Source organism: Pipistrellus kuhlii, unplaced genomic scaffold (genome assembly GCF_014108245.1).
Source record: "Pipistrellus kuhlii isolate mPipKuh1 unplaced genomic scaffold, mPipKuh1.p scaffold_m20_p_10, whole genome shotgun sequence".
In the NCBI taxonomy this organism is placed as follows: Eukaryota; Metazoa; Chordata; class Mammalia; order Chiroptera; family Vespertilionidae; genus Pipistrellus; species Pipistrellus kuhlii.
Window position 1 is genome coordinate 56,517,721 of NW_023425405.1, and position 27,054 is coordinate 56,544,774.

General features: G+C 45.4%; 1 protein-coding gene across 3 annotated transcripts in view; it reads right to left on the reverse strand.

Annotated features, from left to right (window-relative positions):
• Positions 1–6,406: 6,406 nt before the first annotated feature.
• The window catches only part of BMPER (BMP binding endothelial regulator), a 187,498-nt gene continuing 166,850 nt past the window's right edge, over positions 6,407–27,054 (reverse strand). For all 3 annotated transcript variants that reach the window (XM_045578644.1, XM_036429887.2, XM_036429886.2), the window contains 2 exons: positions 12,499–12,629; positions 6,407–7,291 (listed from right to left, as the gene is read on the reverse strand). In XM_045578644.1, coding sequence (XP_045434600.1) covers positions 7,110–7,291; positions 12,499–12,629 — 313 coding nt within the window. In that variant the 3' untranslated portion in view covers positions 6,407–7,109. The remainder of the gene's footprint in view (positions 7,292–12,498; positions 12,630–27,054) is intronic.

Below are 27,054 nucleotides of genomic sequence, written 5' to 3' on the forward strand. Positions count from 1 at the left end.
GGGAGGCTTGCAAAGACCTCTCAGGGTATGCGAGCTCCATTACCACAGCTCAAAAAAGTTCTATGAATTCATTGTGCCCCAGCAATCCCCCCAAACCAGTCATTCTCTACATTCCCAGGCAGTTTGGCTTGTTGCTTATCTTCTGATCCACATAGTGACTCAGGTCTTAAACTTCCAGACTGCACCATCCCTGTGCATGCATATTTGCTGAAATGCATGCACGCACGCGCACACACGTCTTTGTAAAGGTAGAATCTATTAAGCCTTATAAGGCTCTTCTCAAGAGTCCCCTTCCCTGACCAGCTACTGTGACATGCTCTTAAGCAGAAATTGGACTTACTGAAACCCCACCATGGTCAGCTGTGTGATCCTCTGGTTTACAAGTCATTCTTCCTGGACTATGATTGTCTTAAGGGCCATCTCTTAGTCCTAAAGCTCAGGATGTCTGTTGAACTGAACAGAATACAACCTAAGAAGCAATCTGATTTACAGTACAAATTCCAGCAAAGCTGCTCCCCCACCAATGTTCCTCTGGTGACAGACTAGCGTAATCACCACCTGTCACTCCAGTCAAAAACCTTCCTATCACCAAATCTGTCACAAACTTCTCCCCTTTTTATCTCATAGTTTGGGGGCTCATTGTGTCTCTTCTGGACTGTCTCAGGGGCCTCCCACCTGCTCTTTTGACAAAAAATGTCACTCTGTTGCTTAACACCATCCCGTAGCTGGATCTGTCCTGAAGTGGCTCTTCCCAGCCATCGCTACAGCCCACTGGGAGGTGTGGGGAAGGGATGACAGGGGTTGGAATTCATTTTGCTCTTGGAGCAGTTGGATGGGACCTAAGATGTCCCCAGAGGTGCTAGTTACAGGCAGCCCTATTTACCCCAGGACCCAGACAAACATTATTTTTGGAATACATGGCATACAGCACTTTAGGAAGTATTTCCCGTAGGAACAAAACCCTGCCTGGAACAGCCTTCCCACTTGGCTTAGCCAGGCTCACTCAGAATTATCCTTAAGGCTCACTCTGCACCACCTTAATCTTCTCAAAGCAGCCCAAATTAAGCTGAAAGGGAACTCAGGTGAAGATGGATCCCAAGCGGGTGTCATTCAATCAGGTTCGTGAAAGTCCAATGGAGCACCATGACTCTAAGGCCCAAAAGGCCACCTTAGAGGACTCGATGTCTGGGTCTGCATTTAGGGTAGGTGTAATCACCAACATTTGTTTTTCTCTTTCTGTGAACTCATTCTTGGCCACCTGAACCCTGACTTTTTTCAGAATGAAAATCCTGGATTCTGAAAAGTCTTGTAAATCAGGATTTAGAATCAGAGACAATTTTTGCGTGTTCCTGAGGGTGATGTTTGGAGGAGATAACTGATTTTGGCGCCTGTCACCTCAGGCATTCTTTCTCCTACACCAAGAGCTTTCTGGCTCACTTACCCGACGCTTGTCAGATCCAGAGAATGTGAGTGACGAAAAGCAGCGAAGTGCACAGAAGCTCAACAAGAAAACACTTCACATGGAGCTGTTGCAGCCATGGCTCTTGGCTTGATTTTATTTATGCAACAAAAATGTACAGACTACCCATCATGTTATTTTTCTTAATTAGGTAATGTATTCATGGGTGTTTGCAACACCAGTCTCTATGCCTTTCTGTATGTCTCAAATATCCTTTATAATAAAAGAGTAATATGTAAATTAGCCGTCACTCTGCGAAAAAAATGATGGTGCCCATAGCAGACGCTGGCAGCAGCACCCAGGCAATGGGAGCCCAGTATCTGCTCCTTGGCCATGGAGGGCGAGGAGGGTTCTCTGGCCAGAGGACTGGGAGTGGGACACTGAGCTTGTGTTGCCAGTGGCGGCATGAGCTCAGCGTCTGAGCCATGGCTGTGCTGTGGGAGAGAAGGAGCCTGTGGGGCTGTGAGCGGGAGGGAAGGAACCTCTGGGGCAGCAAGCCCAGAGTTTGCACGCCCAGAGTCCGCGCCCTGGCCTTCTGTGCTGCGGGAAGAAAGAGGCCCGTGTGATTGCGAGCCCAGAGTCCAAGCACCCAGAATCCGCACCCGGCTTGCCTTGCGGTGGGAGGAAAGAGGCCTGTGGGACCCCAAGCTCAGCATGCCCATGGCAGGGGAGGAACCAGAAAAATGGATCTTTCCAGTTCCTGATGCTAAAAGAGCCCTATGGGTGCCAGGGTCCTCTACCTGCAGCCCCCAGTCATAGCCCAGCAGCCCCAGTCACAGGCTGGAAGCCCCTTGCCAACAGTCCAGACATTACTAGTGTGGCGCCGCAGTGGAACGGTGTGTGTGTGTGTGTGTGTGTGTGTGTGTGTGTGTGTGTCTGGCAGGCATGCTACAGACATCAAATTACTGCTGCCGAGGCTGCCCCCCACACATACTTGCAAGTAATATGGTCCAGGGGGGCGACTCCTGAGGCAAGGCTCCCATGGCAGCTGATGCACAGCCAGGCAAGGAAGCCATTCCTGAAAGCCCAAGCACCCAGTACCCGAGCTGCAGGGCATTGTGGGCCGGGGCCCTGAGGAGGCTCCAGGACAAGCATCTTCCCAGAGGCTGTGTGGAAGGAGGGGAGGAACCCTTGGCTAGAGGCCAGGTGAGGGATGTTGGCTTCTTTGCAGGCCAAGACCAGGCTGAGGGACACCCGCCCCCTGCACCCCATGCATGAATTTTGTGCACCGGGCCTCTAGTTTCATAATAAGAGAGAGTTTTCCAGTTAAATGGCTTATCCGTGTACAACGAAAGCTGAAGGAAGAGTCCTTTGGGTCTTTCTTGTTTTGTTGGGAGGTGGCCTTTCACAGGCTGGTGGTCAGATGCTCAGGACACATGCAATTAGACCTTTGACTGGAAGAGTTGGTGATTCTCATAGAATTTCATAGGTATCACGGAACCCACATGGAGCCACCACTTTAATATATAACTACTGCTATCAATGTGGAGGATGCACTTTCTTCCTACTTCAAAAAGTTTCCTTAGGCCCTGGCTGCTATAGGTCAGTTGGTTGGAGCATCATTCCATGTACTGAAGGGTCAGAGGTTTTGATTCCTGGTCAGGGCACAAACCCAGGTAGTAGGTTTGATCTCTGGTCAGCGCATAAATGGGAGGTAACTGATTGATGTTTCTCCCTCGCATCAATATTTTTCTCTTTCCCTCTCCTTTCCTTTCTTTCTCTCAAATCAATGAAAACAAAACCCCAAAACTTTCAAACATAACTATTTTTCATAGGAAGAAAGGAAAGAACTTACTTTTCCTTAGCACCATGGGTAATGAGAATCATAAGAGTGCCGATTCCCTCATCAAATTCAATATTCATAGCTAATAGCATGACCCACATAGCGATTCTATACATGTAGACAGAGCAATATCAACCTCTCTATTAATTTCATCGGTATCATGGAACCCACACTAACTGCTAGCCTGGGCTATTTATATTAATGAGAGAAATGGAACATTTTCACTTCAAGTCATCTAACTGCCGGAGCTTGCCTTTGAGAACCCACGAAAACATCCCATGTGAATAAAGTGGGCCCACTATCACTGAAGCACTTGGTTAATCTGCATTACAATCAGTCATGAGCCAAAAATCATTGCTCTACTAAAGCTATGGCCAATAACAATAAAGGGAAACCAACTGTTGAGCTGATGTCCCCACTCTCCATCATCAGAAAGCTGTTTGACTTAGTAGGCCCAAACTCCCCTGTCTTCTCTCTTTCCTTCTTCTAAGAATAGGCATGAAAAAAAATCTCAGGTTAAACTAAACCCTGAAGAAAGTATGCCACACAGATTTGTAATCAAGCCACCCAAATTCATGAAATTGATCCATGAAAAAGGGCCTTCATCATTCATCCCCCGGGGTTGACAATGTTGAAAAAGAGGCTACTGTGTCTCGCTGGGTACAGTTACTCAAGCCCTTGGATTAGTCATGAGCAGTAAATAACCACCCACAATTTCCCTTCTGCATCATCTTCCTTCTGCATATCTCTTTTAATAAAGAGTGAACTGGGAAGTAATTGAAAGAGGATATAAAGAAATAAAAAAAACAAACAGGGCAGATCAACTGATTTCCCTCTGTTTCCTTTTAGCACAGTGTGGGGAATAAATGAAATAAAATTAAGTGATTGTAAATTGTGTCTGGATGACTATGCAAGTCTCTCAGTAGTGGCAGGGGGGGGGGGGGGTTCAGATCCCCTGGTTCTTAACCCTGCCTGGACACTACCTCTTTGTGTAACAGATAAGCAAAAGAGGGTCTCCAAATCCTCAAACAATAGGGGCAAGGTCACAAACTACACCTGGAAGAGGTGTCCTAAATCCAAGCTCTCCTTCCACAAACAGCACTAATGCGGTGGCCTGGCTACTGTGGGTCCCAAATAGTGGGGTATTTAGGACCCAAGTACAACAATAACATTCACATTGCCTGGTTCCTCAGTCACTATTACACTGTACACTTCATTCTGATCACTCCAACAATCATTCATGTCCCAGGAACAAACCCAGTTCATCAGTTAGCTGTTAGGAACCTGCTAAACACAGATGTCTTCACAAGTGATGGCAACATGCTGACTCTCAACAATTTGGGATTTTGCTGTTACCATTAATAATACTCTTTATAATGCATTATTCTAATATATAAAAAGTCAGGGTCCGTAACATCTAAAACTTCCAAAGGCTCGACTGACTGCCCCTTGCTGCAGGCACTGTGACCCAGCACTGATTGCCGAGGGGGCTGTGGATCAGGCCCAAAGAGAGGTCTGGAGAGAGAACCAGAGTGTGATACATAACCTCTGTGGAAGCTGTTGATCAGCTCCTGCCTCTCTCTTTCTTTTGGGGCCTGGCCAGCAGCCATGCCTCTCTTTCTCTAGGGCTTTCACTGGGGCTACTGATCAGCCCCACCTCTCTGATCAGGCCCATTGATAGGCCTGCATATGCTGACTGGCATAGAAATCGAATAATCAGAACCAAATCTGGGTGAAGCACGAGGAGCCAATGGCTGCCTAGGAACTGGAGCTTTTGACACGGACTGGCATAGCAACTGAGCAATCAGAACCTAATCTTGGTGAACTGCGAAGGCAGAATCTAAGGTGGGGGCTGAGGAGGGGTTTTAAGGGCAACAGCTGTTTGGTGTAAGGTGTAAGAAAGTGGTTCAATTTTTTAATGATCAGTTTGGCAGTGCAGTGCATATGGCTGGCTATCAGTGCAGCATCTCCTCCTGATGAAAAAGCCCCTCTCTCTCACTTAAGCAATCCTATCCTATATAATCTATCTATACTACTAAAAGGGTAATATGCTAATTAACCGGCCATCTTCTGGACGTCTGACTTCCTTCATGACAAAGCCATGGTGGTGGGGGCCAAGGCAGAGACCGTTAGGGGTGATCAGGCTGACAGGGAAGGGCAGTTAGGGTGAGATCTGGCCAACAGAGGAGGGCAATTGGGGTGAGATCAGGCCAGCAGGGGAGGGCAGTGGGGGCAAGATCAGGCTGGCAGAGGAGGGCAGTCAGGGGCAATCAGGCAGGCAGGCAGAGAGGTTAGGGGTGATCAGGCAGGGAGGCAGGCAGGTGAGTGGTTAGGAGCTAACAATCCCAGATTGTGAGAGGGATGTCTGACCTCTGGTTTAGGCCTGATCCCTCGGGCCTAAACCAGCAGTTGGACATCCCCCAAGTAATCCCCAATTGGAGAGGGTGCAGGCTGGGCTGAGGGAATCCCCCCTTCCGTGCACGAATTTCATGCACTGGGCCACTAGCAGGGTATATAAAATGTATTTAAATAGAGCTATTAAAGATCAAGGAACCTGAAGTTGGTATAGCTTATTTATAAAGTACAGCATAGCACATCTTGAAATGGAAAATATGTAGTTTTAAATCTTAAGCCCTTTATTTACTACAATTCAAAACATGTTTATTTTTAGACATCAGTGGGTTTTGTTTTGTTGACATTTCCACTTATGCAGCTGAAAAAAGTGAGGAAAATCACATGGTGACTAACATTAACCTATCAGGATAGCAGAGCAAGTATATAGACCATTCTTCATTTGGACTAATGTTATATCGACAGATCCGTAAAGGCTTTCTTTCTGTCTAATAATTTCGTGTTAACAGTCACCAAATAGCACTGAATAGGGAATCCTCTATAAATAATTAAAGGCTTTCACTTTATAAATGGAACAGTCACAACATGGAGATGGCATACATCGACTCATCGGATTTGCCCATCCTAAATTGTTCAGAGATTCAGAGAAATGGATAGTTTTTCTTATGCTGTGCAAGTGTCTCCAAATATTTGCTCATGCCCAATAAAACGAACATGTCACCCAGACACTCCTTAATCTCTATGTGTGACATACAAGTGGATGCATCCACCGCAAACACACACTTATACAATCAGGAGACTCTGAGAATATATAAAGATGGTAAGAAACCATTTGATTCTTTGGTTATGCTCCAGTAACAAATATATATTTCTTGGCAACCCACCAATCAGTTTGTGAAATCATAGGAGATCATGACCCAATAACATCTAAGAACCTAGGCCTTGCTTTCCACGCACCATTAGGGCCTGTCACCAATCAGCAGCCGTCTCTTTCCGGCAAGCATTCCTTTCTCTGCAATCATGAAACGTCCCTGGATAGAGCTGCCCTTCTCCAGAGAAACATACTTCTCACTCAGCTGCAAATCCTGATTCAAAGCTAAAATTAATGCAGGCAGGCAATTGAGGATTTTTTTTTTTTTTTTTTTTTTTTTTTTTTTTAGAAAAACTTCCTTCTTAATGACAACGTATGTGATGTTAAAGCTATCCAAGATGTCCGCATGCTGCCTTATTAAATTAAAAACATCTGGTTTATTTATACAATGTGTCCAATGGCTTACAGATTAGGATTCTAGAAATAATACATGTCTTATAGCAAAAAATATACATATAATAATCCACCTGTAGTTTATATAAATGACGAAATGTTTCTGAATATATCTCTATATCTATATATGTACATGTATATACTCTGTGTGTGTGCGCAGGAGGGCACACGTACACAGTAGTCCTTCACTGGCTCTTCCACGCCAGTGTCAAGGACACCAGGTTTCAAAGTCTTTAGCTGCTGAACAGAGGTCACCGCTGAGGACAAAGGACTGGCTTGATGCACCTTCCCCGGTGAAGGACCAGGTTGGCAGGACAGTGGCAGCCCGCAACGCATGGCTTATTGCACGGACCAATCTCATTCCAGTTGTCACAGGTCTTGACACATCCTGGGCCGCAGGTGTCATACACAGCCCCGTGCTTACACTGGGTGGCTGGAAGAAAGGAGAAGATAAAGGTGAGATGTGGTGAAATGGCCTCATTAGTTCATCCACAGCCTGATCCATCCTGCAGGCTCATGTCACTCACGGCCCAGGCCTTTCCACAACACTGGATCATTTTTGCATTTTAAAAACCTTTATTGTTGAAAATAATGCAGGTGTCTCCCTTTTTAAAAAAATAATAAATCTTTATTGTTCAGATTATTACAACTGTTTCTCTCTCCCTCCCCTTCATAGCTCCCCTTCACCTGTTCCCTACTCCACCGTCTGCCCTTACCTACCATCCCCCCACACACCCCACTGTCCTCATCCATAGGTATATGATTTCTGTCCAGTCTTTTCCTGTACACCCCACACAGATACCCCTTTCCCCCTGAGAATTATCAATCCCATTCCATGCCCCTGATTCTATTATATTCACCAGTTTATTCTGTTCCTCAGATTTTTAATTCACTTGACTTTTAGATTCACTTGTTGATAGATATATGTTGTTCATAATTTTTATCTTTACTTTTTTCTTCTTTTTCCTCTTTTTATCTTTAGCTTTTTCTGATCTGTGAAGCTTTTTATCTGCCCTTCAATTCTGAATGATAACTTTGCTGTGTAGAGTAATCTTGGTTGTAGCTTGCTATTCATCATTTTGAATATTTCTTGCCCCTCCTGTCTGGCCTTCATAGTTTCTGTTGAGAAATCAGCTGATAATTGTATGGGTGTTCCCTTGTATGTAACTAACATAACTATTTTTTTCTTGCTGCTTGTAAGATTCTCTCTTTGTCTTTTGCTCTTGGCATTTTAATTATGATGTGGTCCTCTTTGGATTCCTTTTGTTTAGGGTTCTGTGTGCTTCCTGGACTTGTAAGTCTATTTCTTTCACCAGGTGCGGGAAGTTTTCCGTTATTATTTCTTCAAATAGGTTTTCAGTGCCTTGCTCTCTCTCTTCTTCTGGCACTCCCATAATTCTGATGTTGGTAAGAAGCCTCTGGGACAACTTCAAACGTACCAACATCAGGTGTCACCTTTTATCCCCTGTTCACTGCTTCTAATCCCCCCCCCCCCCCCCCCCCCCCCCAGGCCTTCACCACACTATTTTCTTTGCCCATGGGTTATGCATATATGCATATATGCATATAAATTCTTTGGTTAATCTCTTTTCACCCACCCCCTCTGAGATTCAGACTTTTGCATTTTGACAAAGGAATAATGAACACCAATCATTCCACAAACACTCTGGGATCACCGGCACCTAAAAAAAATAGCATCAAAGATCCAGCTGCTGGGCTAGTGAACTTTAAAATAAAATAAAATGAAAGCTTTTTATTCCAAATTAAGACAAACTATACATTAGTAAAGCTATAAGGAAATCTATAAGGTCATTTAGTTATTGATAATACTGTGAAAAATGAACTCCAAAGAGTCCTCTAAGCAACTGAGCTGTGATGAATACAAACATTTTGTGCAAACATACCAATATTCAAATAAACACAATTACACAACAGGAAAAAAAAATCTACCAAAGATATTGGAAATGTGTTAACATATTTTAATCATACTTTAATTATGTGTTGAATTAATCAATCTGAGGCAAGTTAGAGCAAGAGTAAAGCTAAATATATCTGGTAATGGGATTACTATTCAGTCTTTATAAAAAACTCATGCAACTCAACACCAAGAAAACAAACAATCCAATTAAAAAATGGGCAGAAGACCTGAATAGATACTTATCCAAATAGGATAAGATACTTATCCAGATGGCCAATAGACATATTAAAAGATGTTCAACATCATTAATCAAATGCAAATCAAAAGCAAAGTGAACTATCACCTCACAAATGTCAGAAAGGTTACAAACCTTTAAGGCTACATCAATAAGTCAACAAACAACAAGTGTTGGCAAGGATGTGGAGAAAAGGAAACCCTCATGCACTGTTGGTGGGAATGCAGATTGGTACATTCATGATGGAAAACAGTATGGTGGTTCCTAAATGGAATGGTGTCATGACCCAGTGATTCTGCTTTTGGGTACTCATCACAAATTCAAAGGGATATATGCACTCCTATGTTCATTGCAACATTATTTACAATAGCTGACATGTGAAAACAACTCAAGTACCCATCAGTAGATGAGTGGATTAAAAAGCTGTAGTTCAATGGATTACTTGGCCATAAAAAAGAATGAACTATCTCTATTTGTGACAGCATGGAAGGACCTAGCAGGTATTATGCTAAGTGAAATAAGTCAGACAGGGTAAGCTAAATGCCATATGATTCCACTTACAGATGGCATCTAAAGAGCAAAATAAATAAGGAAACAACATAGAAATAGACTCATAGGTACGGAGAACAGACTGATGGTTGCCAGAGTAGAATGGGGTTAAGGGGCGGATGAGAAAGGTGAAGAAATTAAGAACTACTAATTGGTAGTTACAAAATAGTCCCAGGGATATAAATTATAGCATAGGGGATATCGTTAATAATATTGTAGTAACTATACTGCCAGGTGGGAACCTGATGTATTGGGGAGGGAATTTTGTAAAGTATGATTGTCTAATGGCTATCCTGTACACCTAAAACTAATAAAAATAATATTGAATGTAAACTGTAATTTAAAATAAAATTTATCAAAAGAATAAAGCCAGATAGGGGAAAATCAGATGTACCAACATGCAATAAAAGTAGTACCAGCAGAGTCCTGGGGGCTGGAGGTACTTAGAAATTGGTAACTCACATATTGCATTGTATTTGGTAATTCATATGCTACACTGGAGTCCAATTAGTCCTTCCTCCCACAGCTAGTGGCCATGTGCGTTGGGTTGGTAGTCACGATACTATCAAAATCCAGGCTACACTTGGGAAGTCTCTCATTTGTTCAGAGTTTCAAGCCTAGCTGGCTTCTTATTTGTTCAACTCCCAAGTCTTTTACTCTGTAAAGTTCCTTTCTCTGGGAGCTAAAAACAAGGAAAGAGTGTTCTTCTAGTGTTCAGAATTCCAGATGAGTCTACTGAGGGATGCTGCATGTCTCTGTAAATTTCTCATGTACTGGCTGTCAATAAGCAGAAGTTCATAATGTGTGTGTGTGTGTGTGTGAGTGTGTGTGTGTGAGAGAGAGAGATTGAGAGAGAGAGAGAGAGAATCTACAGAGATTCATAGTGTGTGTGTCTGTGTGTGTGTGAATCTGCAGAAGTTCATTGTGTGTGTGTGTATGTGTATGTGTGTGAATCTAAAGAGGTTTATAGTGTGTGTGTGTGTGTGTGTGAATCTGCAGAAGTTCACTGTGTGTGTGTGTGTAGTGTGTGTGTGTGTGAGAGAGAGAGAGAGAGAGAGAGAATCTACAGAGATTCATAGTGTGTGTGTGTCTGTGTGTGTGTGAATCTGTGGAAGTTCATTGTGTGTGTGTGTGTATGTGTGTGTGTGTGAATCTATAGAGGTTTATAGTGTGTGTGTGTGTGTGTGTGTGAAAGGCTCCCCTGCAGCAGCACATTGATGGAACTATACTTCACTCAGATGGCTCCATAATTGTGAGTGGGAAATGAAACCTTTCAGGACCCATATTCCTTTTCCATTAAAAAAGTAAATTTAGCTTCTGAGATTCAGCCCCTGAAATCAGGATGCTGACACGAAATGTGTAGCCTTCAAAAGCAATGTGTGTGCTGAAATGGTGCTAACTATAGCTCTGGGCCAGGAAGAGTTCATAGATTCTGTATCTAATACAATCCTCACCACAGCCAGCAAATCTGCCAAGTTCTGCTGAGCCCAGCATTTCACCAGGCTGGGTGGAGGGGGCTTGACTCCCTATCTGTTATTCATCCTCTGATCGATGCGAGGGCAGGAGGTCTCAACATAGAGAAGGAGAATTCAGTAGGTGTGTTCAAGATGTACCAAAGGGACCCAGTCCCTCAAAAACATTGCCCTTACGAAGCTAACCTTCACTGATGCTTCAGGGAAGAGGTGATCCAGGGAGTCTCACCTCAGGAGCCTCTGCCACAGCTCAGTGCGAGCTATTTTTCATCAAATCCACATACCTCCGAGATGCAGGCAGCACTAAGAGAGGTGCTCAGGCTGCGGGAAGTGAACTGAGACATAAAGATTGGACTTGGGTTTGCAGAGGAGGGAGCACACCCACAGGGACATCAAAGGAGATGAAAGGGTCTTGGTGCTTTGCAAGGACACAGACTCATGACTGCATCAGGGGCGGCCGGAGGAGGCTTTAGTAACTTCCACACACCCTCCAGCTACTCCCCAGAGCCACCCACCTAAGCATATGCCGTCACATTAACTTGGTGGTTTCAGCTCTGGCTGCAGGTCAGAGCCACCTGAAAGGTTTTAAAAGAAACACAAGGCCAACCAAAGCAGGCTGTCTGGGCTGGGGGCCCAGGCATAGGTTTCTGGGTCTGTGTTGTTTTAAGCTTCCAAAGTGACTCCAAGGCGCAGCCAAACTAGGACCCACTGGCCTAAATAAACGAGAGATCCACACACTGAAAACACAGCTTCCACACGATTCTTTCCTGCATCACACCGACCATTCTCAGCAAGCACTTAGTGTAGGTTACCACTGTTGTCTGGCTCTTCCATGGGACCGCCAGCATCTCAATGACAGGGGGTCACGTCACCAAAGTGCCCGCCGTGCTCAGCACGATGCCCAGTGCACAGCCACGTTGTGGGAAGTAGTGCTTGGGTGAACAAAGATGTCCATTTCACACACAGCAAAGAAGCGGATGACCTTGCCTGAGATCAAAGAGCTGAAACAACTATGATAGAAATCTATCTCGGCAAAGGAACATTCTGCTAGGATTTGCAGCACAATCTCTATCTCAAAAAAATATATAAATAAATAAAATCACAGCTACCCTAAAGACCTTAAGTGACTGCAGTTATCCTGAGTCTGCCTTGCCCCACACAGACCCCGAGCACAGCTGTGACCGTCCATGTGACATCCAGCTGGCAGCTTGAGGATGGGGGGTTGTGAAACAGAAAATTCTTCAATTGCTCAAACCTGCGCCTTCCAGAGCATCTCTCTTGCGTGCTTTCTGTCCTGCCCCTCGTGGGAAGCCCCTGTGTTTTGTCAAGGTGCCATCCAGCTGGGCCACTGCCGGGATTTCTCTTCGGCCCAGGCGGGATGTGTCCATTCACGCCCCCAAGTCTCCCCACAGCGGGCCTGGGCAGGGAGGTGAGCTTCTGATGGGGGGGGGCCCAGAACCACTCACCTGCACAGCTCTGCTGGGGCTCCCAGTGGACACCAATGCCCTCACGCTGGCAGGCCCGGGTGTACGCCAGGAATGACTCGCAGTAACAGTTCTTATGGACTGGACACTCACACATGTCTGTCACACAGGACCTGCGGGGCCAAGAGAAAGAGAAACATTCAAGAATATCCAACACCCTACATGTGACTTGCAGCAAGGGGTGAGGGGTGAGTGGGGAAGCCTGACTGGCCACTGCAGGTTGGACGCCTAAAACTGGAATGGCAGTTCTGCACAGCTCTCTCCCAACAGCAAGGCTGGAGAGCCCCTTGCTCCCGGAGCAGGAGGTTCCACAGGGAAAGCCATGCTCTGGGTTCTCCTCCATCCAGAGCAGCAGCCACTGTCTCCCCTGATTAGCGAGCACTGGGAATGCATCAGGGGTGACTGAGGAACTGAACTTTATATATATATATATATGTATATATATATATATTTTTTTTAATTGATATTTTACAGAGAGGAAGGGAAAGAGATAGAGAGCTAGAAATGTCAATGAGAGAGAAACATCCACCAGCTGCCTCCCGCATACCCCCTACCGGGGATGTGCCCGCAACCAAGGTACATGCCCTTGACTGGAATTGAACCCAGGACCTTTCAGTCCACAGACCGACGCTCTACCACTGAGCCAAACCGGTTTCGGCCAGGAACTGAACTTTTTATTTTATTCTATAGTCAGGTTGTTTAAACTTACATTTTCAAGTGCTTTTATTGCTGTCAGAGAGAGAGGAAGGGAGAGGGAGGAAGAGAAAGAAACATCAATGATGAAAGAGAATCATCTATCAGTTGCCTCCTGCACACCCCCTACTGGGGATGGAACTGCAACCTGGGCATGTGCTCTGACCAGGAATTGAACTATTATATGACCTCCTGGTTCATGGGTCAATGCTCAACCATGAAGCCACACTGGCTAGGCTACTTGATTTATTTTTAATTAACTTAGATGTGAATTGCCACGTGTGCCTAGGGGTTATCACGATAGAAAGGCAGCTCTTTGAACATAGCCACCACTCATGACTAGCTCTGATACGGGAATGGTAGGCACTACTGCAATGGAACCGAAAAGGTGGCTGGGGGAGAAAGCACAAAATCCCACAGCATATTTTGACTCTTAGTCTCTTAAGAAACACTGAACTCCATTTTTAAGAAGGTGGTGTGATAGATTCCAAAGAAAGCAAAACTTCTGGCCACCTATGAGACTGAAAGGGAAAGAGGACCAAACCAAGGTCTCTTAACTTGAAATATGGGACGATGCGCCAGGACATAAAGAGAACAGAAATATGTTTAACACATTCAGCACTCAGTCAGTCACTGGTGACTGACACTGTACTTTCTGAAGACAAAACAGACTGGGCGCTTAACATGTTAAATGCAAAAGTAACGAGTGTTAAGACATGTTAACCTCAAAGACCCAATAATAACCTGCTCTTGGCCTGGGACAGTACAGTTCATGAGGTGCAGTCTGTCACTGCGAGGCAATAGGACACCGGACAGTCACTCTCAGTGAAACAAAGAGGTCCTTTAACCAGTGAGTAGATGTGCCCACAATCACATGAATAAGTGGCAAAATAATGAGTTAAATTACACTTCCTACCTCTAGCCTAGTGCTCCCTTTTTTTTTTTTTTTATCAGACTATACCACTGTCCTCAGTCTTCGCCTTCCAGCAAGTTCCCTGCCTACCAACTCTGATTCAGCATTTATGCAAAAGGCCTCCTAGATGAATAAAATACAACTACCCTTATTTTGTCAGACTCTTACTCAGCAAAACCTCTTCCTCACAGGAGCGAGTTCAAGATGACAAATCGCACAGACAATCTTGAAAAGTGATCAGGGTTGAGTCTTAGTCTCATAAGTGATCAGGATGCACACGGTCACCCAGTGTTAACATGTCACCATTTTTTCCTGGTGGGACATGTCTGCACACCTGGTCAGAGAGTGACCAGCCAGCTCTACCGCCTGCTCTGAACGAGAATGGCAGGTACCCTGTGAAAGGACCGCAGACTCACCAGGCACCCCCAAAGTTACTGCAGCCCAACACTCAAGGGCAGGGCCCTGGGAAACATGAACTAACAGGGGCAAGAGAGGGGCAAATCGGAAACCCACAGAGCCTCTTCCAAGTCACAGACGAAAGATCATGTGATGACACACTAATTGGCACAGAAACACGGATCTCTCTCTTCTCTGTCATCATCAAGGCTGCATTTCTTTTCTTTTTTTCTTTTAAAAAAAATATATTTTATTGATTTTTTACAGAGAGGAAGGGAGAGAGATGGAGAGCTAGAAACATCAATGAGAGAGAAACATCAACCAGCTGCCTCTTGCACACCCCCTATTGGGATGTGCCTGCAACCAATGTACATGCCCTTGATCAGAATCGAACCTGGGACCTTTTAGTCTGCAGACCAACGCTCTACTGCTGAGCCAAACTGGTTTCAGCAAGGCTGCATTTCTTAATAAGCTTCTCCCACTTGCATTACAGAGTTCCTGTGAAATCATGTTCACTGGCAAACCCTTTCTGGGACAAGACATAACAGTGTTGTGTCTTTAAGTCTATGTGGAGCCTCCAGGCTTCCAGGAAAAGTCAAAGGAAGCCGGCCCTTAAAACAGCCTGATATTTGGGAATGAACCCTCCCCACCACTATGCCCTGTGCTGTTTCCATTTTCATTTCCGACTAACCCGCACTCATCACGTGCAAGCTCAGACTCCACGGCGACACTTGCAGAAGCTCTGCCCCGGGATCTCCCGTCTAACCCCATTTCTACTTCCCTTCCCCAGGAGGCACTTGTCCCACCCTCCTTCCTGACCCTTGGTTTGGAGGTCCCTTTCCCTTGTCCACAAACCCTTGAGGTGACATCGATGGAGGGGCACCTCGTGGGCCCGGGAAAAGAACAGTATTTGTATGGAAAAGAGCTGGTCTCCACAGGAGCAGATGCAGCCTCCGATTTGGAAAACCACCCATGGTGGTTCTTTGGAGGCATGTGGACAGGAAACAGATTCAGTTTCCATGTTTTCTGGGTGGAAGGACTGCTGGGGAATGCTTTCCTTCTTTCCTCTTCGTTCCTACTGGTGTCTCAGGAAGCTATTTATTCCGGTTACAATGAAGTGTGGGCAGCTAAATCCCATTCCTGGAGACTGTTGAGAGAACATGGCTTAGGCACACATTTAATATCCACCCGTGCAGACACCCAGCGCATCCTCACACACTGAGTCCTCACACACAATCTCTGACCTGTCTGCCCTTGACAATGCGGAAGACCAGAAGATGGGAGCTGTTTGGATTACTTGGTGCTTGTGACGGACAGCATTTGAGGCCAAAACCGTTTGTCAAAGCCAGCCCTTCGCTCGATACATTTCATACATTTTGGAGGGTTTAAAAGATGTGTTTTATTTTTTCACAGAAGTTAAAACACAAGATGTCTTTTCACTTGTCAACTTGACAATTTTTACATAAACTTGTGCCCAGAGTCTGGGAGAGAATGTGGAAATCAATAGTCAAAACCCTGAGGGCAGCAGGGTGACACTGTGAGCTCAGGCCACGCCCCTTCTTCCTGGCTGCCCCCTCACCGCCTTGCCCCACCCCACACGCCTTTATTCTCACACAGACTCTCCCTGTTTGTGGGAGGGCAAGGATGTCTCTGGCTCATCCAGCCACACGCTGCGCATCGACAGAAGACCGGGCAGGAACAGCCTAGTGACCAATCCTCACGTCCTCAGATCGGAATGATGGGCACAGATGTCATTGCCCGGATGCCCTGGCGGCCGCCCAACCTGGCCATGGCCCTGGGCACTGCCGGCCGCAGCCACCTCTGAACTAAGCCCCTTTCCAGGGCTTCTACTGCCAGGTTCACTCTGAAGTCTGGTCCTGCTCTCCTGAGTCCAAGGGGATGTACGGTTTTCATTAATGGATGGTGGAAAAAAGGTTTGGATGCGAGAATTCTGCTCTCATGACACATTTTCAGAAAAGTACATTCAATATTGTCAGAATAACCTATAGAGCTCCCTGTTATTAAAAAGGCAAGCCTCCCATGCTGCTAAAATCAAAACATCCAACATCTCTCGGCTGCCTAGCAACAGCATACCGGGTGGTTCTGCCTCTGCTTTTCCTGGCACAAGGGCCACCCTGTTGGGGAGAGGCAAGCACTCAGGCCTTGGATGCCCAGACACAGTCTGAGCCGTTGGGAACTCTCCACGCGGCTTTTGGGAGAAGAGAAAGCCAAGCAAGAGTGAGGGCAGCAGCCCTGTCCACAGCCAGAGGCCACTGCCCAGGAAGAGCCTGAGGCTGGATGGCGTGAGGTCACCTTTTCTGGGAGCTACAGTACAATCGGGGCTGGAGGCGACACACAATCACTGCCTCTCCTTATGGCGTGTTCCAATGAAGGTCACAGACCCGTGTGGAGGCACCTCAGGCCTGTTAGCACCTGGCACAGATGGGGAAGTGGGGAAGGACCGGAGAGGCAGAGTCCCACCTGGGTGAACACAGCATGTTTAACCTCCAAGAACCTACAAAAAGAGTCACTTGTACTTTAACCCTTGACATTCTGCCCTGACCTCCCTGGCCGGAGTTGCAGGGAAGTAACTGGAGGGAGTAAGCACGGGAAGAAGGCAGATCCATGTCACATGACCCCTCGGAAGGTCACTCCATCCCTAACCAGCAGTGGCTGCCTCTGCTCCTCCCCAGCCCTCTGTGGGCACCCTGGCACATGCAGCAGGAACAGCGCTCCAGCCCTAAAAGCAGGGCCAAACGTGCAATGCTGAGAAAGTGGAGGTGGCTTCATTGAGTTGTTCATGAGGGGGGAGCAAGCCCACGGAGCCCCAGCATGGAGTGCCTGCTGCTCATTCCAGACCCTTCCTGGCCAGCTCCTTGGCATCTTTGGAGCTTGCATGTTGGTGAGAACATCCAACAGCAGGCTTGGGCTGCGGCCTCAGTTCTGTGGCTGCTGGGGCTGATGGGACAGCACAGCAAGGCCAGGCTGCTGGGTGGGCTTGTTCCTTTCACACACTCAGCCGAAGCAGCGTGTCTCTGGCCGGAATACTGAGCCTACCTGCAGTCCAGCCTCACCAAGGGCCCCGCACAGACATGCGCCAGGCCTCCCACGGGCCAGGAAGGAAGTCACAGAGCTCTGTTTGTTCCCAGTTCGAAGCAAGGCTCCAAGATGAACAGAACTGGGCCCACCGAGTGAGGGAGATTGTGCGGGCCTGAAAAGCCAGAGTCCAAATGACCGAAGGGCTGTGATGGGCAGGAAGCCAGTGCGACAGATCCTGAGGACTGATTCCATGCAGGCAGGCAAGGGAGTCTGTCCAGAAGGAATCACAGAGCTGGAGAGTGTAGTAGGCGGTCAGTTAGACAGGCACGGGCAGAGCATGGAGGAAGGCCATCAGGGAGGAAAGCCCCAGGTGCCTAGCAACCAATCAGTGTTCAGTGTGTCTCTCTCACATGGATGTCTCTCTTCTCTCTCTGTCTCTCTCTCCATCTCTCCTTTTCTCCCTGCTCCTCCCTGTCTCCCTCCATCCCTTCCTTGCACTCTCTTAAAAAAAATCAATGAAAAAGATATCCTCAGGTGAGGATTAACAACAAAAAGACACAAAAAACCTAGGGCTCTCCATTTTTACCTAATTGAGACACTCTCTAGGTTCTGAAAAGTACTGACTGCTTTCATCCTGTGAGCCCTCTCCCCAGGAGGCAGCACCGTTCCTGCGCAGAGAAGTGAGTGTGGCACAGAAGGTCCAGCCTGGGCTTCAGCCGCAGGCGCCCTTTTCAAGCTGGAGACCGGTTTTGTGGAATAACGGAGGCATCTGAGGACACAGAAGCCGCCTTTCAAGAGCAGCAGTGTGGAAAGCTTCCCACAGATGTCAGTTTTCTGAGAAGTCCCTCGGACTTGCTGAGAGAGGAGACCCAACAGCCATCGTGCATTTTCTGGACCTATAGTCTTTCTCCCTCGATAAGACCACGTATCAGACCCTCTGTGGGAAATATGATCTCATGCCTGAGTTGTCTTGTGTCTCAGGGCTGGGGGAAGGGTGCGCACCTTCCTATTTACCCAATGCTCAGGGATGATGACTCTTAAGGAGCCAAAGCCAGAGACTAGAACCACCATCCATCAGAAATACTGCTCTTGAAAAAGGAGAGCTCTCTCTGCTGGGGTAGGAGTCACTGCGTCCTTGGAGCAGGGTGCTGGGGAGGGGCGGGCCATGATTCACAGACATTTTCTGAGATGTCCCTCTTCCAGGGATAACTCATTTTTCAGTTTTGGGCAAAGATGTGGCACCAGCCAGCCAGGGAGAGGGGAAGCCTGGTCACTACCCCCCTCTAGTGGCCGAGAGTTAGAGCGTCAAGTAACCCTCATTTTTATTCCAGCATTTGCTTCTTACTCTTTATATTTGGGGGGATGCTGGCTGATAAAAGAGAACGAGAAAAAAATAAATAAATCTCTTTTCTTTTAAAGACGTCCGATTCACCATTGTCACGCCCTCTGTGAAACAACTAGAAGGCTGTTGGGTGCACCAAACCCCTGCATAAGCCTAAGGTGCGCCCAGATGCAGGCACGGGGAGCCTATGGGAGCTGCACCTGTAGAGCAGGCCAGGTGCAGCATCAGTGGGGAAAAGCCCGCGCTTTTCAACTTTCTGTAAATTTCATTTCACCTGTGCATTGCACCTAACTGCACACTGCACCTAATGCTGCGCAGTGCACCTAAACATCTGCACTGCACCTAAACCTACACACTGCAACTAACCCTACGCACTGCACCTAACCCTATGCACTGCACCTAACCCTACACACTGCACCTAAACATCTGCACTGCACCTAAACCTACACACTGCAACTAAACCTATGCACTGCACCTAAACCTACGCACTGCACCTAAACCTACACACTGCAACTAAACCTATGTACTGCACCTAAACCTACGCACTGCACCCAAACCTTCGCACTGCACCTAAACCTACGCAATGCACCTAAACCTACGCACTGCACTTAACCCTACACACTGCACCTAACCCTACACACTGCACCTAAACCTACGCACTGCACCTAAACCTACGCAATGCACCTAAACCTACACACTGCACCTAACCCTACACACTGCACCTAAACCTACACACTGCACCTAAACCTACGCACTGCACTTAACCTATGCACTGCATCTAGTGCTTAGCAGCTAACCCCCAACCTAAATGATAATCACACTTGGAAAAACCTTCCAGAAATGAGAGGGGCTCTCTGCCCAGAACATCTCAAGCAATCCCTCTTCTCCATGGCCAGTTGTCTCATTAGCTCTCCACTCCACATAGACGGATACCCACCATCATGGAGACTGTCCCATTCAACTCCTCAAATACTCATTGAGTGTCTGCTGTGTGCAAGGCACTAGGGAGACTCCGGGTAGGGCAGGCTGCTCTGGAGGGGGTGACTCCTTAATCGTGCCTCAGGGCCCCACTCATCTCTGCACATGTGTGCCCACACAGGTGTCCCCATAGGATGAGCTATGTGGGAGCCGGAAGAGGCAGCCAGGTGAGGCAAAGAGCACTGTGGAGCTCCCACACCTGTGAACGCCCCGCTCTCACGTGGGGCCCATTCTTCCTGTTTTCTATGCCCGTCCTCCCTGAGCATCCCTCATAGGGCTCCAGGGAAACGTACATGAGGAAGCAGCTGTCCCCACTCCTGCCACCCCCAAGCCCCATGAGGAGAGAAATCTAGTTGCCTGTGGACAAGGCATCATGATCTCCTGGCTTTGCCCAGCTCAGGTTCAAAGAGAAGGCCTTTCGTCTTTCCTTCCCTCCCAGGCTAGGGTGGCAGCCCCTGGGTGCCATTCTCGGGGACGTCTAGCCCAGTAGTGCCTGTCACGTCCAGCCTTCTGCCGCCCAGCAGAGTCAGGACGGGTCTGCCCGTCTGGTGGCCGGCTGCCTGCTAAAGGGCAGTTGTTGGGGGTGTGTAGACACAAGTGGCCCTGGGGAAAACCAGGAGTGAGGACCAGCATCTGGAGGCCACACCCCAGCCACACGCCGCAGCCGCCACCCGCCGAACTGCTTCAAAGGGCCGAGCCCTCGGAGGCCTTTTTCGCATTAGGCCCTGGACGGCTGCCAAGGCCCACAGCCCTCCGCTCTGTGCAGGAATAAAGGGCGGGCGGCCGCCTCTGAAGGATGTGGTGCGCGGATGAGCTCTGTCAGATGCTGGGTGCCTTTCATCAAGCATCAGCCCAGCCCTCTGGCTCCACAATAAACCAGAATTCACATCCAATCGCTGCACAATCTTCTGGGGAGCTTGGATGTGCAGGGAAAACTCAGTCTGCTGGACCTCCAAGGAGAGGTGTCCTTCCCCAGGGGCCACCCCACTGCCCGCCATGGGGGAAGGACCACCCTTGGAGGTCCAGCGGCCATTCTCACATCGCCAAAAAGAGGTTCATGAGCGGACAGTCTCCAAATCCAAACCATAAACACCGAGGGCCAACCAACTCCTCGGCAGCCTCTTCCAGAGAGGGTCGCTTCCTGTGAGCCCCTGAAAGACAGGATGCAAGGCCTGTTTCCCAGAAGCTACCGAGGGGACTGCTCACAGCCCAAGAGAGGAAGAGGTGGGGATGAGGCAACACTTCCTGAGGACCTACTATGTGTTTCTAGACCTTATTTTTATGATCTGAGGTTAGTGATGGAACATGTCCTCCCCCAAAATCAAACAAACCTGAAATTTAGAAATCACTTTCCTTGTGGTGGGGGTGGATTTATCTCGATGTTTTCTTCCTGAATGTTTTAATACTCTCAACTATACAACAAAGGTTGTAATGGGAACCATTGTGGCAACCCATCTTGGTTTAGGACAGGGAGGGCTCAAAACTCCAACCAAGAGGCTGGGTGAGTCATAAACAGTCACAGAATCATATAATCAAGAGTCTTAAAAAGACATTGGTGAACATCTACTCCCTGCAGGAATTCCTTTTATAGCATCCTGCACAGATGGTCATACATCTGCATCATCTGTTCTAAGGGCTCAGGAGCTTTTTAGGAATCTCATTCCTGTAATAGACAATTAAAGAAGCTTCCTTGTAGATTAAATGGAAGTGTGTTCTGTGGCTTCCACCTTTTGTTCAGGTTCTGTCTTCTGTCACACTGTGGACTGTTCTGTGCTATCCCAGCTTCCCTGTGATATCCTCTTCAAACACATTACAAACAGGAACAATGTTCCACTTAGATGTTAACTTTGGGAGGACTTCTGGAAATCTTCGCATTACACCATTTGTATTAATTCCTGTGCTTCTATTTCGTACGCCTGCCAGCTAAAGGACACCTTAACCTTCTTTCCTTTGCGTTTATTCTTTCTACAGAACAGGGACATTGTGCATGCCTCCAAGTTAGAGGCAAAGATATAGAAGATGGGGTTCCAACTCCAAACTTCACAACGTGCTACAATAAATTGTAATAAAAAGAGGAAAATGATGAGTGCTCTACAAAACAGTGCAGTATTACAAAAGAACTTCAAGGTGGCAAGGGAGAGGAGAGAGAGTATTTTGACGTGGAAGGCAGGGAGTGAGAAGTTAGAAAAGATTTCAAGGAGGAGGCTTCATTTGAGTTATATCTTAAAAGAAAGAATAAGTTTCACCCAGGCAAAAAGGAAGGAAGGTCTTTCAGAAAACTCATGTTTTAGAAATACTTATGTTTGAAATGCCGCAGGTACCGGTGGGGGCCTCATGAGCATTAAGAACAGAAACAGAAGTCACAGGAATTGACTGGGAAGGTAGGTTGTGCTCATGTAACAAAGTGCCTGTAGGCCAACCTACAAAGAAGCTAAACCTTTTGTGAAGATCAGAGGAGTCACTGACAGATAGATTTGAGCACAAAGTGATAACATACAAAATACACCTCCAGGAAGTAAGCTGATAACAGTGTGTTCGGTGGGCTGAGGGAAGAGGAGAAGGAGGATTAAATGAGGAATTAAGGAGCTATTGCTGATAACCCAGCATAGGGTTATGAAAGAAAAAAGATACAACCAGAGTCTTATCTGGTGAACTGTCAACAGAAATCCAGAAATGTAAAGCCCATGGAATAGGAGAGGCATAAGCTACAGAGTCAGAAAAGGGGTTTTATGTTGGGGCTAGAGAGAAAAGTGGGGTCAAAGATGCCTCTGGAGATTTGAGACTAGGTTTTAAGTCTGTCAATGAATAAGAGGAATCAGGAGGAAGAGCTGATAGTGAAAAGAGGGAGTAGAAGGACAAAGGGTTCATAGTTAAACATGCTAAGATTCCAGTGAAATACTCAGGCAGTGATGTGATTGTAAATATTTAGCAACTGGCTTTTGGGGGTGTTGGGGAGAAGAGAGAACCCCTGATGTGCAATCTCTGCCGATGCCTGTGGTGTCAATTCTCTATTCTAGCACTGTCAAGCTACCAACATGAGATCACTGATCACTAAACATGAAGTTGGAAGAGATGCTAACAATTGGCCTCATAAGCCTGTTCTAGTACACCACTGCACCCAGCTGAAATATTTAACAGACAGTGGAAAGAAAAGACAGGAGTTGAGCCAAGAGCATTCTTTATTTTCCAGTAAACAAAATGCGATTCTTTGTGAGACAAAGTTAACACCGTGACTAGTGACAGACTAGAGCGCCCCTACTGATGAGTTCCAGCGCCAGCCGAAAGTCATAAATAAATTTTCTCATTCTGTTACCAACATTCATGTCAACATCATGAAAATAAGTACTGACAGCTACCAATGAGTTTACTCTCATTTTATTTTTCATAATGTCTCAGGAAGATTCCTCTTTTAAGATTTATTATTGTTTTGCCTGTCATGAAATAGTATATTGCTGAAGCAATTTGGCTTTAAAAAAATCAACTATATGCTACTCTTGATTTCTTTCCAGGAGTATAACAATCTAGCAGCATGCCTGATTAATACTGGGGCAGTCCCTGTGCCATGAAATTGGTAAGGGGTATTATGTGAAACAAGAGATTTAAAAGGTGAGAAAAGTGAATAGTCCCTATATAGATGATAGTTGAAAGTCATGCACTGGGAAAGAAGAGAGGAAGAGGAATGGTTGCAAACTATTCTAGCGGGACTCAGCAGTAAAATCATTCCCACCCTCACCTTTCCAGTGATGCCACAGAGATCACAGGGTGCCTTCTTCCAGACATAGCAGCCAAGCAAGCATGTCTGTGCAGCCATGCTTGATAATACTACTTAGGGGAGCATACATTCTTCATTCTCTATGTAAAAGCCAAATGTTCTTTTAAAAGTACAAATCATATCACTCCTCTAATTAAAAGTTTCCAAAGATGTCTCATCACATTAAAATTACAATCTCTCTGCCCAGCTGGCATGGCTCAGTGGTTGAGCACTGACCTATGAATCAAGAGGTCAGGATTTAATTCATGATCAGGACACATGCCAGGGTTGAGCATGGACCTATGAACCAGAAGGTCACAGTTAGATTCCCAGTCAGGGCACATGACCAGATCGCTCGATCCCCAGTGTGGGGCATGTAGGAGGCAGTCTATCAATAATTCTCTCTCATCATTGATGTTTCTCTCTCTCTCTCCCTTTCCTCTTTAAAATAAAAAATATATTTAGAAAAAAAATTGCAGAAGTTATATGAAGCAAACAATAACAAGGACACGTGGAACCAAGAAAATTTTCCAGGGGGAACATAGCAGACTTTATTTTTATTTTTTAAAATTTGACAGCGAAGTTTTAATAATGTAAGAATCAAAGTAATAAATGTGAAATAAATCATTTTTAAAAGTCTCTGTGGCTGCACAGCGGAAGCTGGGGTAGAGAGGCAGAGTTTGTGTCCAATATGGGAGGAGAAGGCACCTGGGGCAAGACGGGGTTGGGAGGGGTTGTTGTCCCATGAAGAGATACTGATGGCCATCACCAAGGCAACCATGGTTGCTAATGTAACAAAGGAAATGGAGTTTAGGTATGTTTAAGAGCTTACATCAAGATGATTCAAAAACTGTCAGAATATGTAAGCATCAGAGTTAAAGGAGAGAGAAGAACCCATCCATAGCTTGTACATTCAACAAATACTTGCTGAGTACCTTCCATGTGCCAAGCACTAAATTAGGCACCAGGAAAGAGAAACAAAGAAACAAACAAAACCAATTTCAACACACAAGAAACCTGCACATATTTCATTAACTACAAACAAAAATCTAATGGAATCCAATTCATGATTAGCAGGAAATTAGGAAGCAAGTATGCTTTCACATTACAGAATGACCAGGGGAGAACCTAAGTTTTGACCAATGGAGAAGAACCTAGAGCTACCAGGATGGCTGGGCATAAAACTGATTGGTAAATTTGGCTCAAACTGAGTGAATGCAGAGGAACCAGACCATAACCCGAGAGGGTTATAATGCAGAGTGAAATGTAGAAGTGAAAGAGGACCCAGACCTCTGGACCACTGGTTCTCAGCCCTCATTGCATCTTGGAATCAGTAGGGAGCTTGAAACAACAGTGATGCCAGGGGCCGCAGCCTGCAGAGTTTCTGACTTACTTGGTCTGAGTGTGGCCAGGGTATAAAAAACCCTCCAGTGACTCTGCTGCAGCTCTGAAGAACCCCAGAAATTGGTCCTCAGCACTAGCAGAACAGGTTCGTGGTTTAGGTATTATTACCTGCAATCAAACACAGCCAGGAAGGTCCTATCCATATGGTTCACAGATTGCACTTGCCCCAGTTCTCCACAGGAATCCTCAGAGTCCATAAACTCACATTTTTAGGACAGAGTAACTGAGATGCAGTTTTTTTAGAATCTTCTACAAGCTAAATAGCTTTTTCATGTGTCTCTCTCACATCGATGTTTCTCTCCTCGTCTCACCCTCCCAGGTTGAAGACTTTTTTAAAGGGGCCGAAGTAGACTATTATCTTTTTTAGGTACAGAAAAAGTTCTCCCTCTTTATTTCTTGGGTCCTCCACAATGTTTTAGATTTGAGATACTGCAGTGAGTGTGTCAAAGATACAGTTACTTGATTAAAAAGGAAAAGGGAACTTTTCTTCAGAAGGCCTGGGTGATGCTCACTGAATCGCAATCAAGCTTGATTCAGAGCTGACAAAGGTAGATTTGTATTTCATCTGCACTCTAAGGTCCTCCCAAGGAAGGCTGACTCTATAATTCTTTCTTGTTGAATATTTATGACCAAAATCCTCGGGGGGTCAAAGAGAAAAGTGAGTAAGAATGCAAACAAAGACTATACTTCAAGAGTGAAAGACTAAAAATCAAGTCACTTTTAAAAGTATAAATAAACTTAGGGAAAAAATGGAAGGAATTCAGTTTGAAAATATAAACATTAAGAATTTTTGTACAATAAAAAATAAAGAAACCAAAATATTGAAACTAAAATACCAAGCACTAACTGTGTACCCCTGGGCAAGTAACTCAAACTTTTGTTCCTAATGAGATATTTCAAACAGAAAGTAATATAGCAAGTAGCTTTGTTTCCAGTACTCAGAATGAACAAATGTTAACATTTTGCTGTATTTGTTTTAGGTTTCTAAAAGAAAGAAAACATTAGAGGTATATTAGATTCTCTTTCATCCCCTCTATTCCTAATTTCATTCCTCAAAGGCAAGGGACAATGCTTTCTTCACAATAATTTCATGTTTTTACTACATATAATTATATTCATGAATAATATGTGGTATTCTTTTATATTTTTAATTTTATACAAATGATATCACACTGTATATTCTTCTTGATTTTTCCCACACAATACTATGTTTTCAAAATTTGAATGCAGAGTTCTATATGTTTATTAAATAACACTTACTTCTAATTGTTTATATTTTCTATATTTTTAACCATTTTTTCAGCTGACCTACGAATAGTGCCTTAAAATCTTTCCTTGTGACTCAGAGTTACCAAATTCTAGTTGTAAATAGGAAAATTTTTTTATGTATATGTGACAGAAATTACATGTGACATCTTCTTAGCATATTGTTTTTAGTATCTTATTTTCACCTTTAATTTGATTTTGTCTGCTATAGCACTTTCATTGGTTGGTATTAAAATATATTTTCTCACCCCTTTATTTTCAATCTTTCTGTGCATTCTATTAGGTATTGCTCTTACAAACCACATGTAACCATATATAACTACTATTTTAGAAATCCAAAATGAGTCTATAATTTTTAATAGGCCACTTCAATCAATTCATAATTTTTCCAATTATTGATCTATTTGGATTTTGGTCTTCTCACTTTTTATATTTTCTATTATCAATGGGTTTTCTTCTTTATTTCTCCATTTTCTAGTTTCTATTTCCTTAAGACAACCAATATTGTTACTGTCCTACCTAGCAATCCCATTACTGGCTATCCACCCTTTAGAACTATTAAGGGGTCAGAAAGAACATGTATATGAAGATATCCCATGAAGCATTATCTATAATGTTGGCCTAGAAACATATGTGCAACAATAGAGAACGTCATGAAATATTTTCTAACCACTGCTACTTTTGAAGCCTACATAGCATAATGAGAAAATGTTGAATGATGTTCTAGTATTAGGAGGAGGAGCAGAATTCAAAGTT